This window comes from Miniopterus natalensis, chromosome 15 (assembly GCF_054644295.1).
Source record: "Miniopterus natalensis isolate mMinNat1 chromosome 15, mMinNat1.hap1, whole genome shotgun sequence".
Classification (NCBI taxonomy): Eukaryota; Metazoa; Chordata; class Mammalia; order Chiroptera; family Miniopteridae; genus Miniopterus; species Miniopterus natalensis.
Genome location: NC_142095.1, coordinates 10,860,188 through 10,880,580, shown reverse-complemented (window position 1 = coordinate 10,880,580; position 20,393 = coordinate 10,860,188). Strand labels below are relative to the sequence as shown.

The 20,393-nt window shown below is 46.1% G+C and overlaps 1 protein-coding gene across 1 annotated transcript in view; it reads right to left on the bottom strand.

Annotated features, from left to right (window-relative positions):
* The window catches only part of SUSD5 (sushi domain containing 5), a 31,155-nt gene extending 18,542 nt beyond the window's left edge, over positions 1–12,613 (bottom strand). The window contains exons 1-3 of the mRNA XM_087824891.1: positions 12,505–12,613; positions 9,328–9,505; positions 5,178–5,296 (exon numbers count right to left, since the gene is read on the bottom strand). Of these exons, the coding sequence (XP_087681017.1) occupies positions 5,178–5,296; positions 9,328–9,505; positions 12,505–12,595 (388 nt within the window). The 5' untranslated portion in view covers positions 12,596–12,613. The remainder of the gene's footprint in view (positions 1–5,177; positions 5,297–9,327; positions 9,506–12,504) is intronic.
* Positions 12,614–20,393: the final 7,780 nt, after the last annotated feature.

Here is a 20,393-nt window from a genome sequence, read left to right as displayed (position 1 = left end):
TGCGTCTGACTTCTGGAAGGGATTGCAGAGAATGGGTGTGATTTCTTCCTTATATATTTGGTAGAATTCGCCAGTGAACTCATTCTGTTTTGGAAGGCTATTAATTATTGATTCAATTTCTTTCCTTAACATGTTAGACCAGAAGCTCCAAGTCATTTTCCCTCTAATATTTGAGAGGTCTTTCCACATGAGAACTATAAACTACCTCAGTCTTTTGAAAGGCTACATTATAGCACACATTATTTAATCGTCACACTGACATTTGTGTTGGTTCCAAGTTTTCACTGTTATAAACAATGCCATGAGGAACAGCTCAGATGGACATTTTTGTACATGTCTTATTTCATTAGGAAAAACCTCTGGAAGTGGAATTGCTGCACCAAAGTGGTGCAGTGAGACCTTTTTTAAAAGAGGAAATAATTTTAAATTCAGATTTCCTCTTCTAATTTTTCAGGTTGGAAAGGAAAGGCTTTGGTCCTTCTGCAGTCCGATGACCTAAGCAGCGCATTGCTTACAGGAAGATATGCTAAGAAAAGATGAAAATAGAAACACGACTGGTGCCTCATGCCCCCTTGATTGGCCTCACAGCTTGTGGTCCGGTGGCACTTTCTCCGAGAGCGGTTGCTATGCATGTTCTTTAACAGGAGAGATTTTGAATGAAAAAGGGTGTGGTTGTACTTTAGGACGTCAGCACAGAATGCTGCATTTTAACCAAAACTGACTTGACTGTAGCCCAGGAGATCAACTATGTGTTTCCTTTATGTGGCAGTGGGAACAGGCAGCCATCTGACAGTTGCCACACATCCAGGGACATCCACCTGAGCAGAGAGGCCTCGTCGTTGGGTTTGCTTGGTCTGAGCAGGGCATCCCGAGAAGAAAGGACCAAAGTCATGAGCCTCAGTCAAATAAGGTTGAGCCAAATACCAGGGCAAAAGGCTCTCTCTCTGTCTCCACCACCCTCAGCCACCTACATCTCACCCTGGACGTCCTAGTCTTTTCTCCTCGGACCAGATCTAGTTTCAGGAAACTGGAGGCTCTTCATCAAACACTCGCTATCAAAGGACTAGGAAATACTTCCATCCGCACACAGCTCTATCTGTGGAACACAACACCGGCTCTTTGGAAGGAAAAGCCAGGAGCAGGGTAACTGTTTTTGAGAGTGAAGGGGGAACTTCAGGGCAAATCCACACCCTACTGGACTCCTGGGACCTTCTCCCTCAGATGACATTTCCAGATGGCACAGGCTAGATTCTGGCTCAGGAAAACCACAATAAGGCTCCCGAGAATCTGGGCAAACGTACCCTATGTTTCTGGATTTCCCACAAATGTTCGAGACAGGAAACAAACTGCTTCTTAGGTGGTGTGACTTCAGAAGCTCCAAGACACCAATTCCACGCCTTAGCACAACCAGATGTGTGCCAGGGACACCACCCATGTCCAGGTGCAACCTGAATTAGTTCCTTTCACTAACCTCCCCATCTTTCATTTTTATTTTTAAAAAATATATCTTTATTGATTTCAGAGACAGAAAGGGAAAGGGAGAGACAGAAACATCAATGATGAGAGAGTCATTGATCAGCTGCCTCCTGCACCCCCCCCACTGGGGATCGAGCCCACAACTTGGGCAAGTGCCCTGACAGAGAATCGAACCACGATCTCCTGGATCCTGGGCTGATGCTCAACCGCTGAGCCACGCCAGCCAGGCTAACCTCCCCATCTTTAACCTCAGGAGGGAGCTACGAAAAACAGCTGTTTATACATCTGACCCGTCTTCTAGTCTTTAGGGGAACTTACATCTGGGCCATCTTCACTGCTTTCCCAATTATTCCACAGATAGGGATTGGGGTTCGGGGATTTCTCAAGAGCTAGGTCTCAGCAGTTTCAATAGAAAGAGCAATCTCTACTATTTTCCCTTCCAAGGAAGAGGTTGCATGAGAGATCTTGTCTTTCGAACAAATAGTATTCATGAACAATGACTCGTTCTCAGTTTAAAAGGGTGCACGCACTTGCCATTCGGAGCTTCTGCTAACCAGTTTCCAGAGCTCAGAACTCATATAAAAGCCTGTGCTTTTATTTTGAGAAGTGTTCCAACTTTCCTCATGACTTTCAACGTTCTGGAGAAGAGCCCACAAACCCGTTATTATCCCACAAACTGAGGATGCAGAAGTTCTGGCACAAGCGCCTGACCTCTCCTCCTTGCTTTTGGTGCCGCCTGAGCTGTGTGAAGACGCTGTCTTCTGTGCCCACCTGCCCAGGCCCACTGCTCCCCCCAAGCACACGCTGGCTGCACAGGAATTGAGGGAGGAAGGGCAAAACAAAATGCTTCGCAAGATCCATCAGAACATGGGCCCACTGGCGCCATTTCTCCGGCTGCTCGGACACTTTGTGTTCCTGGGAACTGACTGTGTGTCAGGACTGACCTAGCCCAGGTGTTTGGAATGGAAAACACCTCAGTCCTGGGAAAGCGGCACCTGACGCTGTCCAGACCCGGGGGTGTGGGAGGCAGAGGAGGGGGCCTCACTGCTCACTGTGGCGGGGACGATTCGGGCTGCCCTCTGAACCCACCTCAGACCTGGATGTTCTGAATCCAACTCACTCTCCTGACACATAAGTACCACGGCTGGCCCAGCACTAGTCTCCCCAAACCACTGTCCTCTCTGTCTGCAATGTCCTCTCCTCCCTTTCCCAACAGCTATTTCCAGAAACAAAATCTTCAAATTCCACCTCAACTGCCATTGACTTAGGAAGTTTCTCTAATTACTCTCCTCTTTTGTGTCATGGAAACACATTCATCTCTACTTATCCTCAAACATAGTCAGTTCCCTGAGGGTGGGATCAGACCTCTATATCCAGCTGTCTGTCTGTCTGTCTGTCTGTCTACCTAGCTGTCTGTCTATCTATCATCTATCTATCTATCTATCTATCTATCTATCTATCTATCTATCTATCTATCTATCTATCTATCTATCATCTATCTATCTATCTATCTATCATCAATCGTCTATCATCTATCTATCATCATCTATCGGTCTATCCATCCACTGAATCATCCACAAGTCTGGGCACTGGACTTTGCATTACTCTGGACAAATAAACAAATGGCCAACATCAGGTCAACGGCAATGAGCTCAGAATCTTCCACATTCCCTTGGGGGACCCTGAACTAAATAAGTTCTATCAGGTGTTCAAATGACTGCAATTGGTTCCCATCATCTAATGGCAGCCAAATGATTTCCCCAAAGCCAATCCTGAGGCATGGGGCCTCCTCCAGGGAGACCTGGGAATTAGCTGCTCTCAAAATTTCCTGATCGCTCTCAACATGAGCATTCGGCTCTCTCCTTGATGACATAAAGGAAGGGAATGATTCCATTTCTGTTTTTAAGGGAAGTGGGGAATAGTTAAGCATGCAAAGGGGGTGGAATGGGGTGCTGAGGAGGTGGGGTGGGGGAGGTAGGCTGGAGGGGGGGAGAGCAGCCCAGCCAGCCCTGGCTTGGGGGGTGGGGGGACAGAAACCCATGTGGAGCGGAACCTAGTGGGTGCCCTCCAGACCCCACGCGTCGACCCCAAACAAGCTGCCAAGAGCAGCAGAGCCAGAGAACCCAACCGGAGGCAGCTTATTTCATCTGTGTCCAGTTGGTTAAAAATAACTTCACTTATTAGTTTAAGTGAGATCACCGCAGGACTGGAAATTCACTCTCAGTGAGACAGAGTACTGGAAGGAGAATGAGAGAAGTCCACATTCATGATGGACTTTATTTCAAAAAAGAAACACAGGAGGAAGCTGTCTGAATGTTCCCCGGGCTCTGTTTTGCTTCTGGGCTCTTTATAAGGCACCCGCCTGCCGTTCTGGGAGTTGGCAGGCACAGGGCTAAGCGGCTGAGGAAGCATCATGGGGAAAAAGCAACCTTCGGAGACGGTCCTGCGCGGGTGGGACGCTGGACCAGACTCCCGCACGCTCCCGCGGGGACCCCAAGGAACCACCTGTCTCAGCGCCTGCTGGGCCCACACCTTCCTGCACACACAGCTTTCCCTGTTGACTGCGCTGTCAACAGAGGCTCCACCGAGCAAGGTGGGGGACCATGTGGGAGCAGTTTACATGCTCTTTCTAGTGGATGAAAGGCGGAGGAACAGGGACAGAGCTCTCCCCGAGTGCCCGAGGGCAGCCCTCTGGGCCTAACCCCACCTCAGCTTGCACTCCTGGGTCCCCTTCCCGGCCCCACAATCCAGGCCCATGGGACCAAGGCTCCGGTCCCCACACAGCCCTCCCGGTTGACCTGGAGGTGAGGGAGGCTGGACCAGGCTCAGGCAAACTGCGCCGGGATGCAGGGCTCTGGGGCTCTTTGACTCGGATGACCCACACACCGTGCAGGCGTCACGAAGATGGCATCAGTCTTCACATACATTGACGGGCAACGTGAATCTGCTTCATGTGTTGGTTCCCCGTGACCCGGGGTGGGGGGGTTCTGTCATTATTGTGGTTCTGGGTTTTTTGGAGGAGTATGTAGATCGTTTCATTTTTTTGAAGATTCTTATTTTTATACAATTTCAAAGTTACAGAAAAAGTGTAAGAATAAGAAACTCCCATTAAACCCTTTAGCCAGATTCACCAACGTGTTTTCATTTGGCCCCGTTTGCTTTATCAGTGTCTCTAGACAGATAGATCTGAACGTGTGTGTGTGTGTATCCATCCCTGCAATTCTTTTCTGAACCACTTGAGAGTAAGTGGTAGATATGACAGATGTCCCTTTGTCCCTAAAAACCTTGGAATGGATTTCCAAGAACAAGGCTATTCTCCTACATAACTGCAATACAGTTACCAAAATCCAGAAAGGTTAAGCACTGATACAACACTATTATCTAATTCATAATCCATGTTCAGATTTCAATTATAGCTATTTTCTCCTGGCCCGGGGTACAATCCAGGATCGCAAGTTTCATTTCGTCCACAAGTCTTTTTAGTGTAATTTAATCTAGAACAGTTGCTTAGTCTTTCTCATCCTTACACATTTTTTTTTTTTTTTTTTAAAGAGTACAGGCCAGTCATTCTACAGGATGTTTCTCCCTGATCCGCCGCATTCAGTGAATTCTCATTTCCAGTCGGCTCCTAGAGAACACAACTAAGACAGCAGCCCCCCGAGTGTACCTTCCAGCACCTTCTCAAAGGCTCTGGCACTGACCTTCGTCCTTAATGCAAAGGGCGTTGTGTGTGCCGCCAGGAGCCGGGCTCCTCTCAATTCTCACGTCGACAGCTCTCATGATCTGCTGTTCACCACTCCCCTTGCTACACACGGTTGTCCTGAAACAGACAAGACACTGGGTTAAGAGAACTGACTGAAAATGGGGAAAAACATTCTTTTCTGCTGTCAGCTTGGAATCAGCAGAGATTTTTCTGATTCAGGCTGAAAAGCATCGAAAACGCTTTGGCTGAAAGCGTCGAAAATGCTTCTCAAACGAAGGTCTAAAATCAGGGAGACATAGCTGATGCTTAGGTTGAGGTCATACGTGTGAATTCAAGCCTCAGGGGCAACAAATACATTATTGATCTCTTCTAGTATATGTTTGTTTTTTTATTTCATAAAATCCTGCTCTTCTCCTTTTGAGGGGGTTTGTTTTGCTCTTCTTTTTCATGTTTCTTAAGATGAATCATTAGTTCATGAACCTTAAGCTTTTTCCATCTTCTAACACAAGCATTTAATGCTTTACCTTTCCCTCCAGGTACAGCTTTAGTAGCATCCCATGGATTTGAGTATGTAATTTTTAATATCATTCAGTTGTACGTACATGCTAATTTCCATTATAACTTATTTTTGTCCCATGATTTATTTAGGGATATCTTTTGTCAACAGCAAGTAGTAGAATTTTTAAAAATCCAAACAATAATCTTTGCTTTCTAATCGGAGCATCTCATCTAGTTAACTTAATCACAGATCTCTTTGAATTTAAATCTGCCATCATTCTATCGATCCTGCCCATTCTTTCTTCCTCTCTTTTCTTTCCCCTATTTTGATTGTTTAAATTCTTTGCTCGGCTGTCTCTTTCCCTCTGTATTGGTTTGGAAGTTATATAACCTTTTAGTATTCTTTCGGTGGCTACCCCAGAAGTTTAACGTGTTTCCTCGACTTACTAAAATTTAATATTACTTTTACCTACTTCCCCAATGACACAACTTAAAATACTCTGTATTAACATACTTGAAATACTTCCTGACTTAGATACCATTTTTTAGTGTTTAGCATTATTGTTACTGCTTGATAGAATTATGTAATTTCAGTTTACACCCCACCCCCCATTTACTCTTTCCATTCATCTTTTTTTGCATCTGCAGCCTTCTTTCCACCTGCAATTCTTTTCCTCCCACATTTAGTGTTTCTTTTAGAGCAGGTCTGACATAATGAATTTTCTCACCTCTTGTCTGTCTGAAATGTCTTTATTTTATCTTTATTCTTGGAAAATATCCTCACTGGGTACAGAATTCTAGAGTGGCAGTCACGTTCTCTGAGCACCTTGAAGGTATCATTCAGTTGTCTTTGGGCTTTTATTGTCACTCTTTGAGGTACTTTTTCTTATTATTACTTTTAATATTTTTCCTTCCTATTTGACCCTGATTGGTTTTGCCATGATGTGCCAAGTCATAAATTTCTTTGTGCCACATTGTGATTTTCTTTTTGTTTGTCTTACTTGGGCTTTGTAGGGCTTCTTGAATCTGTGTCTGGATGCTCTTCTTCAGTTGTGGGTAAGTCTCATATTGCTTTTGCTCTGTTTTCCTTCTCTTCTCCTTTTGGGATTCCAATCACATGCATCTTCTTTGCCTTCTACCCTTTCTTCTAAAAGCGTCATCCTTTTTTCTTCTGTTCTTTATTCTGAATATCTTCCTCTGAAATACCTTCCAGTTCACTAATTTTCTCTTTGGCTCTTTTTAATCAGCTGTGAGATCCATCTCTTAAGCTCTTGATTTCAGTTACTGTATTTTTCATCTGTAGAGTTTCCCTTTGGTGATTTTTATAGTTTTCAGTCTTCTGCCAAAATTCTCTTTCTTGCCTCTCTATCTCTGAACATTTTGAAGAGTTATTTTAAAGACTTCATCTGCCAATGCTAATATTTAGAGAGTCTATTGGCTATTTTTGTTCTTGTTGCCTTAGTTCTTCATATAACTGGTTATTTAATATTGTGTGACAAATACTAAACTTGCTAAAATTATCTGTGGAAATCAACTGCCTATGATAATGTTATCTCCCCCTAGAGATGATTTTAAAAATCAGTTCTGCTAGCTACCTGGAACACTGGAACTACAGTATCATCTTAATCCAAATTCATGGGTTAAGCTATGAGGATTTGAAAGTGTGCTGCAGCTCCTCTGAGGGCCTGTGTACTTCTTGCAGTTTACTCTTACAGCCTTGCAATGTCCCAACCCAAAGCAAAAGGACACCCTAGGCCCCCACCTACACAAAACCTGAATTCAAATCTCTGTCCTCCTAGACCTACAAGGCTAACACAATTGCTAATCAGCTTCTCAGTCACCCTTTATGGAATATGCTAAGTCTCCTAGGAAACAAGTGGCCCAAATTCTATATTCACCACTCCAGACCCCTATCTTCCTCTGGATTTATGTACATACTCAAAATAAATTCATGGGGATACAGATCATATCTACTATATATCTACTATTCCATCAATTGCAAGATGCACTGTGCACTGAACAATTGGTTTTTGGGGAGGGAGGATGGCTGTGATGGAAAAACCCACAGTGAAATGTACATACTAATGGCTAGATACTTCTTGGTTCCAGTAACATTAAAATGGAAAACCTATTTGTAATATGTTGTGTAGTAAATATATCAAGTATGTTTGCTTTATAAAGAATTATCATCGTAGCAATGTAAAGATCCACTAAGATGTCTTAACACTTTACAGCAAGCCCAGAGAGAATGGACCTTTCCAACGACTCAGTCCTGAACTGTAATGCCTGGGAGAACTAAGCCTGGTTCCAAGCTGGCTCTTCAGAATCGCTAAATACTCTGATTATCAGATGCAACGATGGTAGTAGACTTATGAAAAATATCCATACTTAACTACATGATGGAAACATGCATGCAAGGGACATATGTCTATTTAGGCATCTAGATGTAAACATATGAGGCAGAGAGACCCAGAGCTCCAGGTCCACTGACAAGTTTTGGATGAAGCCTCAGTTGTCTTCCTTGCTCAGTTGCTGCTTCATGTGTGGCACACTGGAGACCTGCGTCAGCATGGCTGTGTGTGTTTTCTATGGCCATCTGCCAGCCAGACACCTTCAGGGTCATTATCTACCAAAGTAGTTCTTGGAGCCCATTCCTTTCTCAGTGGAATGGCTCCTGCCGTCTCTGAATTTGAGTAAAGAAGCAGTTAGCAGCACTAGCGGGAAGTTTTCCCCTAGCTGGCCACAGGAATTACTTCTCCAGAAGGATTCCATGTGTCAGGAACTCAGGGCACAATGAAATGGCTTGTCTCTGCTCTCTAATGTCTAAGGACCTGCACTGGGAAGACTCATACGCTGGCGGCCACTCAACAGTTGAGGGCTAGAGTCACCTGGAGGCATCTTCACTCACATTTCTGACAGTTAATGAATGATAGCTTTTGGCCAGGACATTGGTTGGGGCAATTGGTGAAAAGACCTATTTGGGGCATCTCCATTTGGTCTGGGCTTCCTCACAGCATCTCAGGATAGTCCAATTCCTTACATGGCATCTTAAAAGTGAGTGTCCACAGAAACCTAGGCATACATTTTTCTGATTTAATCTCAGGAGCCACATAGTATTACTCCTGCTGTATTCTATTGGTTGAGGCAATACTACACCGTGCCTGATTCAGAGGGAGAGGACACAGACCCCACTTCTCAGTGGAAGCAACGTGAAAGAGCTTGTGGCTGTATTTGAAACCTCCATACCATCTTCCCATTCATACATATGCAGATGCATATCCACAGAGAAAAAATATAAAGACTATATAGCAAACAGTTAAGAGTTACTCCTCTGAGGTGGGACAGAATAGACAAACTCACTTTGTAACTTTATACAAATTTGTATTATCTGAAATTTTTACAACTGTCTATTACTTTTGTGACTTAATAAGGAAATTCAAAATAACCAAGTCAGGGGATATAAACTGTACAAAACTCCAGAAAAAATGTTTTTATATGAGAATTCAAAACAAAAATGCAACTGGAAGCACTGCCCACTGCATTGTGCCTATCCTGGCACCTCAATAAAACAGTTATTTAGTCCCCACATAAGCCCTGGTGAGGCAGCCGGGTGAGCTGGAAGGACAGCTAGCCCCGCTTGCCTGACTTACCCCAGGGAGCCGTCCGCCAGCCAGCCCGTGGTGCACACTGCGAAGGTGCAATCCTGGACCACCCTCTGCAGCTCCTCCGCAGACGCCAGGTGAGCACCCCTGCTCTTGCAGGAAAGCAGAGCCGCCTCCAGCTCCAGCCCCTGAGAGCCATTCTGAGACTCTAGCACAAAGAGCTTCCCTGTGTGGGAATAAGCACAAACACAGGCTGACTCTGGGATCCATGGGAATGCAATCTGGGCACACTTACTCTCCGAGACACCTGTCAGAACTGTAGTTTTCTACTTGCTGGAAGACCCAAGTGCAGCAACTACCCCATGGCACTCATCCCTGGAACTAGGTGTTGACAATCACACTGGCGTTTTAACCCACTCGTTGCTCTTGTCTTCTTTTTTAAAAAAAGAGCGGAGGGAGGTCAAGGGGGTGGAAATGGGGGACATCTGTAATACTGTCAACACTAAAAATTTTAAAAAAAGAATTAACCATCTGCCCTGGCAGGTTTATCTGGATACCCCCTTCCTATATTCCTTTTAAAAAGGTGTTTTACAAACCCCACATGGCAAAGCTCAGTGTCCTAAGTTTCCCTGAGTTGGGTCGCTTGGTGTGCAAGGCACTGATTCAGGCTTCAGCTTTGCCTTCTTCTGCCTGCCCCAGCCCTGGGGTGACTGCTTACATAACAGGTCGCTTCCTTTCTCTCTGCCCCATGGTCTCTTATCACATGTCCCCTTTCCTCTGCCACTCACGGTTTCTTTGCACGAGCCGTCCTCCACTCAGACACTCTTTCTTCCCCCTCTCTGCCTAGTTATCTTTACTCGTCTTTCAGATTCTCCTACACCAAGTCAAAATCTCCCAGTACACACTCTTGTAGTACCTCTGTCCTTTCCTCTTATCATGTATCAACACTGCAACGTCACATTTCATTCATATAATTATTTGCTCAATGACTCTCTCTTCCACTGGCTTTTAAGTCCCCTGATAGCAAGGACCTGCTTTTCTTCACCATTCTGTCCCCAACAGCAAGGACAGTACCTAGCATATAGTAGATACTCAATAAATTACCTGCTGAATTAATGAACCTTTTCCTGTAATCATTACCCAAATACAGTTAATTCACATTCGGTTCGTATGAAGATTTTTCAGTTTCAAAAGTATTTAAAAAGCGCAGTGGCAGGTCTCTTCTGTGTATGAGATGCATACCTGACCCGTCGAACGTAAGCTAAATGTTTTTCATTTGAATTTATCTCACTGACTTATTTTTTAAACGGTCCATGTTTTAATAAGTCCATGGAGTTTTTAATAACATTTCTTCTTCTTCCTTCCATTACTGCCGAACACACCTCAATGTGGAACGTGGTGGTGGTTGAGCGTGTATTTAGTAAAGAAAAGAATCCTTTCATAATATAGGTTGTAATTTTTCAATGGCTCGACTATAAAAGCTCAGCAAATGGGGTTTCTTGAAGGCAAGTGTACCTATAATCTTCCATTGGCGAGGAGGGGAAGGGAAGATAGGAGAAGAGAGAAACAGAGGCATTTCTCGCCCGTGGTCACAGGGAAACATGCTTGGCGTTGTTCTTACTGTCTCCTTCGCCAATGGTATTTCTGCCTTCAGTTTTCTGTGACTCGCATCCAGCCAGATAGGCACAAAATATTGACCCATATCCATCTGGCATTGCACCCAAGCAGTTATAATGGGGTGACACTCTAAAGCCTTGTGGGTTGCAGGGATATTTCTTTAAAAGGTATTAAAACTGGTACAATAGTATACATTGTTCAAAAGTTAATACTAGCTCCGACTTATCCTACTTGCATTCTTATAAAATGAGCTTAATTTTCAGGACTCAACGTCAGGCAAAAACAACAACACAACAAGAAGAATCAACAGCAGACTGACTGCTACTAGGTATGGGATTTCTTTTTGGGTGATAATAATTTTTAGGAATTAGATAGTGGCGATGGCTGCACCACATAGTAAATATACTAAACCCCACTGAAATGTACCTTTTAAAAGGATACGTTTCACATGAATTATATCTCAATTAAAAATTGACAGTGATCACTAGGAGCCTTTGAAGTTAAAAATGATTTCTAACCCTTTTTCTGGGGCCATGGAGAAATGAGACATTTATTCTTCATTATGAGCAAAGAGTTCTCCAAGTTAGTGTGGAAGACCAGGAGCACCAAAAATTCTAAGATAATATCCGGAGCTTTTCCTTTCTCCCCTCTTCCTTCACCACCCTACTTCTTTCTGTCATCTAGTTTCACCCAGCGTGGTTTGCTAAACAGCAACCCATTTAAAAACATACAGCACATCCCAAATAAGCCACGGATCTTTCTCCTTCAGTTTAATTTGTCTCCAGCTTGGGTTTACTAGAAACCCCTCATGGCCTCTTTTCTTTCCCATCCTTCTGCACCAAATGAACTGGGGTTTTGTTCCAAAATCACAAGACAGCTGAATTAGCTTTTCTGAAACTGAGCTGATATAAAGCTGCGATCCTGCTAATAATCTAAGGGAAGTATCGAAAGCTGAATTCAGTTCAGAAAACAAAAAACCAAACAAACAAAACAAGGCTGGCCAATTTCAGAACCTGCAGTTATCTGGTCCTTACCTGTATCTATCTATCAACAGCCTAACGTCGAAAAACATGCTCGCCTTGCGCTCTGGGTCCAGCCACTCTGTCATGCATCCCGTCTCCCCTGCCACTCACAGCACAGGGCCTTTGCACGTGCGCTTCCCTCTACTCCAGGGCACGCTCCTCTCCCCTTTGCCTAGCCGATTCCCGTTCATCTTCCTGGGCCGAGCCAAAACACCGACAGAGTCCTCTCATCACTGGCCTTGCCGTCAGGAGCACATTTAATAGTCGTGGACAATTTCCCCTCTGCAGAGGAGGTTCTCGGGCACTCCAGACGTGATTTCATTTTAAAGACCCTTCCTGGAGACCCTGGGCAAGCTAATGGCGGGACTGCGGGACCGACGCTCTGGCTTTCTCCGGTGCGTGAAGGAAGGGTTCAGGGGTACAGCGGGGTGGGCGTTTGGGGGCGCCGAGGCTCGGTGACGCAAGGTCGCAGGGCCGCCGCTCGGCCCCTTCCCTCCCAGGCTGGTCCGCAGGAGCATCCCGGCGAGCCTCGCTCTCCCCGCCCCGACCGCACGCGCCCCGGGCGCGCCGCCTCCCCGACACTCACCGTCCGCCCGCACGCAGAGGCGCGGCAGGCCGAGCAGGAGCAGCGCCGCCGTCCAGAGCCGGGCGCGGGGCCCGGGCCCCGGGGCAGCCATGGTCCGCGCGTCCGTGGGCGGGCGCGCTCGGGCGCGGGCTCGGGCGGCGAGGCCGGCTGCGGGGGCCAGGGCGCGGCGGGCGCCACTCGGCTCTGCGCGCGGCGCTCTGCGCTCTGCTCGCGCGGCGCAGGCTGCGCGCCCGGCGCGCGGGGAGGGAGGAGCGCGCACCGCCCGGCGCGCTGGGGCCGCCGCAGCCTCGGCGCTGCGGCCGCGAGCTCCCGGGGGTCTTGTCGGTGGCGCCGGGGAGGCGGCAGTAGCCCGGCTCCGCCTCCGTGCTGGGCACCTGGAGGCCTCGATGCCAAAAGAGGCTGCGCCGGACGGCGAGCTCCCAGGGGCGCCGCCCGGGCGGAGGGTGAGGGCGCGGGGAGGCGAGGACAGCAGAGCCGGCTGCAGACGACCCTCGCCGGCCGGGGAACCCTGGACGGAAAGGTGACGCAGCCTTAGAGGCCGGGCTCCTCCCGGAGGACCGTTAAAAAACGGACGCCCAGCTCCGTCCCCAGCCTCTTGGCGCTCCAGCCGGCGTCCTCCTGCAGAGGGGGAACATTTTTATGAAAAAAAAGCAGACTCAGACTTGCCGACCTCACTCTTTAGAGCGAAACGCACGGGACAGGAGACGCTGTCGTCCTAAAAGCGCAGCTTGAAAGTCACGCGGAGAGGGGCGTCCCCGGGACGCTGCCTCCGCGCCGTCCAGGCACCGAGCGCGCCGGCGGGGTGGGCGCCTGTGCCCCGCCTCCCGAGCCGGGGCTCCTGGCGCGGGAATGGCGAGGGCCCGAGAGTCGGGGCTCAGGCTCTGGGCGGGGCAACTACACCCCAAACGAGTGTCCCACTGAATTCTGCTGCCGGGGTCCCTGCGGTGAACCGGCTCCATCGCCCCCCGCCGCCCGCCCGGCCCCGCCTGGTTCCGTGAAGGAAAGCTTTCTCCTTGGGCAGCGCGGGAAGGCTCAGCGCTGCTGTACCTGGGGCACGCGGGGCGCTCTACAGTTTACAACCCCCTTTCCTCTTCAGGTGCGCGGCAGCAAGTGCCCCCTGAGTGCGCGCAGCGTGCCCGCCGGGTGCCAGGCCCCGGGGCGGCTGGGGCTCGCGCTGAAACCAGGCGGGTCAGCCCGTGGTTGGTGCCAAAGGGAGCAGGTGATGCGCACGTGAGAACGACCCAGGGCACAGGCCCTGAAAAATCACCTGCTTTCTTTTTAAGGTAAGACGTGAGATTTGAACCTAATTTTCTTTTTTTTAAAGAAAGAAAAATGTTTTTTATTGATTTCAGAGAGAAGGGAGAGATTTGAGACGTCGATGAGAGTCATTGATCGGCTGCCTCCCGCACGCCCTCTGCTGGGGATCGGAATCGAACCGTGATCTCCAGGGAACCCAGTTGTGATGGACCGCAGGTGTCATTTTTCAGTGATTGTTGAAGTGTCCGGAAAAGCTGTCTCCTCTCCTTCTTCCTCCCCAAATGCCAGCCACAAGGCTAGCACTAGTGATTAAGTCCTTTGTAAAATGAAAATCTGTTTTGAAAAACACAAACACTCTAGAGCGTTAAATGCAGTTTGGGCCGACAATCATTCACATATAAGTACAAATGAACTTACTTAGCTACTTCTAACAGCGAGCTGGTAACCTAAGGAGCGAGACTTCTCATGTCTGGGTTGGAGGGGCCTCTTAAAGCCTGATGATTGCTGAGAATGGCGGGGAGGGGCCAGAAGGCAGCTGCCAGAGCCGCTGAGGACTCACCCAGGGGCTGTGCCTACTGTCTCCTTTTAACATGCTGGGTCTCCTGGAATCATTCTCTGATTTTATTTTTTTCTCCCTAGGGTCATGAGGATGGCCCAATACATGACACCCAGCACTAGACAGAGGAGACCAACAGCCGTTGAATAGTCCCATATACTCACAGCCATGCAGGGCCACGTAGGTGTTGCACTTGGGAACAGAGGGGCCAGTTAGGGGCTACGGAACTGTGCCTGGTCCCCGTGATAAGAAGCGTTGTCTGGCTAGGGGACCTTATCGGTGGGAACACAATGGAGGGGGGAGCGCCTGAGGTTAGCCATTTGAGGCCCTCCTGATTTCACCAGATGTCACGACCTTGGGGAAACAATTTAAGTGCTGAGCCTCACTTGTTTGTTAAATGAGGACAATCATACCAACCCCACAGAGTTCTTGCTGTGATTAAACGAGAGGTCCCAGCCCACTGTAAACAGTGGAGTAATGGGCTTCAGCAACAGGTTCGTAATTCATTTTCTTTATTACTTCAGAGACACAACCAGGAAAGAAAGAAAGTGATCAGTCAAATCCCTTTTTAAACATGTGAGTGACACAACTTCCAGCAAACAAACTAATGGTGTTTGCCAGCAGGAGACTTATCCTTGGAATGCTTTTAGAAAGATGTACCTGCTTGTCTAGGGTTGCTTAGGGTAAACAAATCTGTAATCTATGGATTTCTGTGGCTTGGATGCCTAAAAATACCATGTAAGTTATGTAACCATCTAAATAGAAAGTGGAGATATGTCATGACTCAGACGGTTCCTTGTGCAGTAGATGTCACAAAACGCATCTCTCAGTGACCTCATATGTTGAAGAGTAGACAATGACTAGATATGTGAAGAAAACCTATAATGTGATAGAGACCCAACTATTCTATTTTTTTAATCCTCACAGAGGATATTTTTTCCATTGCTTTTCAGAGAGAGTGGAAGGGGGAGAGAGAGATACATCGATGTGAGAGAGACACACCAATTGGTTTGCCTCCTTCACGTACCCTGACTGGGTATGTCCCCTTGACCGGAATCGAACCCTGGACTCCTTGGTCTGCAGGCCGATGTTCTGAGCAATGCCAGGCAGGGATAGACTTACCTATTCTTGACAGTCCTTTTGGCCCCCTGCCATTTTCCATGGTCATCTTCTTTTGTTCTCTCTTCCCCCTCTCATCTCAATTTTCTCCCACCCCAAAATTCACCCCCTTTCCAGTTCTCCTTTTTCCCTAGCTTCCCATCGTCACATACAAACACACCACTCATAAATTTTCCATGACGATTACATTTGTAAATGACATATGGAGTGAGCTTAGGCTATACCTGAAAGTCCCATTATTTGTATCCAAAAGATTTTGCATCGGTTAAATTATTTCAGAGTTTAGGCATTTAAAGTGATGCCTGGCTATGCTCAATTCCCTAGATAATCCATAGACCAGTCTATACGGTCCAATTTGGTCTCTTGGTTATAGAAAAAGTTGATTTTCTCTTTAAAATCTGACCAAGGGTTCTATGGGCCTGGATCATTAAGTAGAATCTCTTGGTGTAATCAATAAAGATTTCAAAATTTAGTTAGCCTTGCTGGCCTCATTTATCTCTTATTATGTCCAGATTTCTCCTGAGCACATAGAGTCAGATGGCTTAATATTGATCATAGTTATGTTAACAGTGAAGTAATGGATAGTGATTGTCCTAAATAAACTTAACATATTACTTTGAAACTGGAAATTTACTTCACGGTGTTATATGTGCAATAAGCAGTAATCACCTTTTATTGATCACCTATGATAACAAGGTACTTTAACCTATATTTTTATTTGTAATCCTTACAACAACTCTGTAGTCAGTTTCCAGATGAGAAATGGAGCCTTTTTCTATGTAGGTTCTGCAAATTGCCCAAGATCTCACAGCTAGTATGGCCAAGGTACACGACCCACCTGTACATGATGCTGAAGTCTCTACTCTTACCTTTGTATCACGTTGCCTCTTAGATACCCTATAAGCATTTCTTCCTATTAAATAAGGTTTAAATTTTAGAAAGGCAGAATCTTATGCTGACATTTAAACCATAAATAACCCCTCGAACACCTTGCGATTGTATAGCTTAGGTCATTGTACTGATTATTTATTTATGGGTCTGTCCTTTCCTGTGGGGGTAAGGGCAGGGTCTTATCATCTCTGTATCACCAGTGTCTACCACAGCCACTATTCCCGTGCCTGGTACATCGTAGGTACTCAATAAATGTCTGATGAATGAATGAGTGAGGTATTTTCCGTGGTACTGTGGACACTCCGCTTCCCACAGTCCATCTGGCTGAACACCTGCTCATCTTTTTTGACTCAATACCAGCATCATCTCCTCGGTGAGGTCTTCTTCATGATTTAGTCCAATCTCTCCACTTTCTCCTTTGTGCTTTCGCTGTGCCCTGAACAGTTGTCTTAGGAACTATTGTTCTGGAGCTCTGTCTCTCCTTTTAGTCTTAATGTCCTTGACAGAGATCCTTGTCTTTTCTGTGTTTTTATCTTCTGGTGCCCTGAGAAGTGCCTGGTTCATAGTAGGTTCTCAACCTATGTTTGATGAATTAATCAAAAATGAACCCTGATCTGTTGGCTTAATTCATCAAAGGGCCCTAAAAAGAGGGCATGTCAAGGATCATGGTAATGCTCTCAGTAAAATAAGGAACTTGCCAAGGGGTCACACGGGTCTCTTCTTAGCATCTCCTCTTTAGGGCAGCGACCACGTCCTTTTGTGTTTTTCTATCTCTGGAAGCTGGGATGGTGCCTAGCACACACAGAAAGCTTCCATGAGTGGAAGGAAGAAAAATTGAGCCTCAAAAGCAATATGTAGCAGCCAATGTAGAATTTCAAACCTGATGGATCTGAAGCCGTCTCACAAATCATCTGCCACCAGCCTGAAGCCACATAACTGAAAAATCAGTGCACAATGTAGCATTTACATGCGGGCTGCTTCGGGGCTGTGGAACGTGTGGGCTGGGTCCTGAGTAAACACAGGCTGCACTGAAGGGCCATTGTGGGCGCTGGAGGTTCTTTCAAGTTCCTCTGGGGTCTGCAGTTGATTTGCAGCTGGAGCCAAGTCCCTGCCGAGCCCCTCTCTTTTTTTGCAATTGAATTATTAACTAAAAGAAAACCATCCAGGGTGTAGGAGTTAGCAGCGGCCTGCCCATGGCAGGGAACTTTTGTTTACTCAGAGTGTTTGCACCTAATCTAATGAAAAGTAGGAATGAGCCCTCAGAAAGCAATTCAGAGGCTCTGGCCACAAAGAAAGACGGGCTTTGGACTTGGCAGGAAGGCAGTTCAGGGCAGCCAGGGACTGGGGCTGCAGTTCTACCCCCCAGGATAGGACTTATTTCCAGGTGGGTGTTATCCGCAGGTTGCTTCTGTCCTGGCTTTTTGGGTACCCCGGCAGGACCCCAGTGCTCCAATCTCCCAAATATCTCCTGAAGCCCCCAGTTTGAATCCTGTAGCTTTCACTGAAGACTTTGATCCTTACTGAGATGCAAATGCCACTGAGAGGAACAACTGCAAAAGAGTCAGAAGAACCGAGTTCAATTCTTATTTTTGCCATTTAATATCTGTGGGACCATGAATACACCACTTTACAACTCTGCGCCTCAGTTTTTTTACCTATAAAATGGAAGTGATAGTGCTACCTAACGTACAGGGCTTTTGAGATTTGGAATTACTTTGTAAGTCAAAAAACTTTCTAAAGATAAAACGATATCAATAATAATTTCCACATGAATAGCACCTTAGCACATCGCATTGCTCTGTAAGCCACTTGAGGGCAAGGGCTGTGTCCTGTTTTGCGTCTGTCTTCCAGCTCAGAACATGGCACAGAGTAGGTGGCCAATAAAGGGTAGGCTAATTTACAGCAGCAGGAGAGATACGTATACTCGTCCTCCATCATGTCTAACATTAAGATCCTCTCTTTAAAGATCTCGTCTTAGCATGACCCGTGGACACACACAATAGTATGGGGAAGGCCTGGGGGTTGGGCAGATGCAGGGTGGAGGGGATCAATGGGGGGAAAAAGGGAGACATCTGTAATACTTTCAACAATAAAGAAAAATTTTTTAAAAATCTCATCTTAGCCCATATGTTGATTTTGCTTTTTACTGAACTGTAACAAGGCAAAGAGATTTTAAAATTTACTTTGAGAATAGTGTGATAGAAGGGCCCAATATGCCTGCCCATCAGAAAACTGGATTCTACTCTTGGTCTATCATCAATCTATTGTTAGGCTAATCATTACTTTGCCCTTCATTTCTTGTTCAGTGAAGCCCAGCAATGGAGAGAACTTCTAGGGAGACTTCCGTTATTCTGTTTCGGTCCAGTGACCCCCTTTCCTCATGCATAGTTGTTTTCTGTGTTTAGAATGTCTCCTGTTGACCAAGCTAGAGTCTCCATCCCCAGTGCTCCCCCAAATTTGTCAAGAGCAAGGGACCAAATGTGGACCCTGCTGGAAAGAGAGTTGTCATGGGCTTGTCTTGGTCCTGACACACAAGGCTATCTGGAAAGGCAAAGGGACTTCAGCAGGAAGAGGAGAGGGGCTTATGGAAGCTGCCCTAGAACTGAGCAAAGAGCTATAAGGGATCTCAAGACACAGATGCATCCACAAGGGACAAGGGAGCCCAAACAGGTGGAGAGATGACTTAATGCCAAGCAAAGTTGTGTATTTCAAAAATTAAGTGTCTAGCGCCAATTCCTGAAACAAAACCGTATTTATAAATTTAAGTGGTGGTGGGACCATACCTTAAAGTGAAAAACAAAACAAAACATGGACCCACTAGAAGTTGGGGAACAGGGGTGATTGTCCCCATTAAATAATATTCAAAGGAACTATAGGAGGTAAAAATAAACTTATGCTTTGATCACAATCCATGTATCCCCTTTGTTCAACACACCAACTCATACACTTTAAATATTTTTTTATTCATTTGGAGTCTTAGTTTACTGTCTGAAGATATATATCAAGCTATGTGCAAATATTTTATCTTTTTAATATTACGTATTAAAAGGTAAAACCAGTCACTGTTGAGATAGCAAATCAGCAATTAGGTTAAGTCATCTATAAATAACAGTATACATGCTTCTATAAAATATACACATAACAATTTTCCAGGCACTTAACTAAGATGGACTTGGATTCAGATAGGTAATGGGGAAAGGGGAGCGAGATCTTCTGTGTTTCTCCTCTACTTCCTGCAGTGGGTATCGGAGTACTGAGTGGAAAAGCAAGTGGGTCCTGCCACTTGGCGGGACTGTCACCGTGAACAAATTGCTTAGCTTTCATTCATTTGTCCAACAGACAACTGATGAGGAAACAAGAAGTTGAGAAGCAGTCTCAGGAACATTCAAGTGGGGGGAGGTTGACTGGTAGAGGCTAGAGATGAAGGTGGGTTGGGGTTAACACAGAGCAGCCACAGCCCATGGGAGACACGATATAGGCAAACAGCCCCCGAGGAGCCCCCACACCCAGACGTTGAATTAATGCCCCATTAAACCCTGTGGAAGGGCATCCTTACTCTGGGAAGGTTTGCATTTTCTGCATCTTGGATTGCTAGGCATGCCATCTGCTTTCTCAGTCCTGTTTACTTTTTATGCCACCCATAAAAAGGTGGCCAAGCTTGCTTTAATTTATTGAAAAGCGTAGAAATAGCCCTGGGAGAATAGTTCGAAGCCCACTGTTTTTCATCATATTATATTTTAAGACAGCATATTTTCCCGTCTACTGACTTTTAAGAGGGCCCTGCCAAATAGTCTGTGTAAGAGTAAATGAGCAAATAAAAGGATTGCTCTGTAGCTATTTGGACTTGGTTTTTAAGGAACTTTATCTTCATTCACATGAAAAAATAAACAAATTCTCAACTTCAGCTTCTCCAGGTCCCACAAAAATGTGCATTGTGTGCCCACAGAAGCAAAAGGGGGAAAAGTATGGAAAGAATGACTCAGTATTTGGAGCAAAATATTCTGTTGCCACCGAGCAGAGGACACTGCATGGATTGATTAGGTGGTGATATTGACCAAACCCTTGG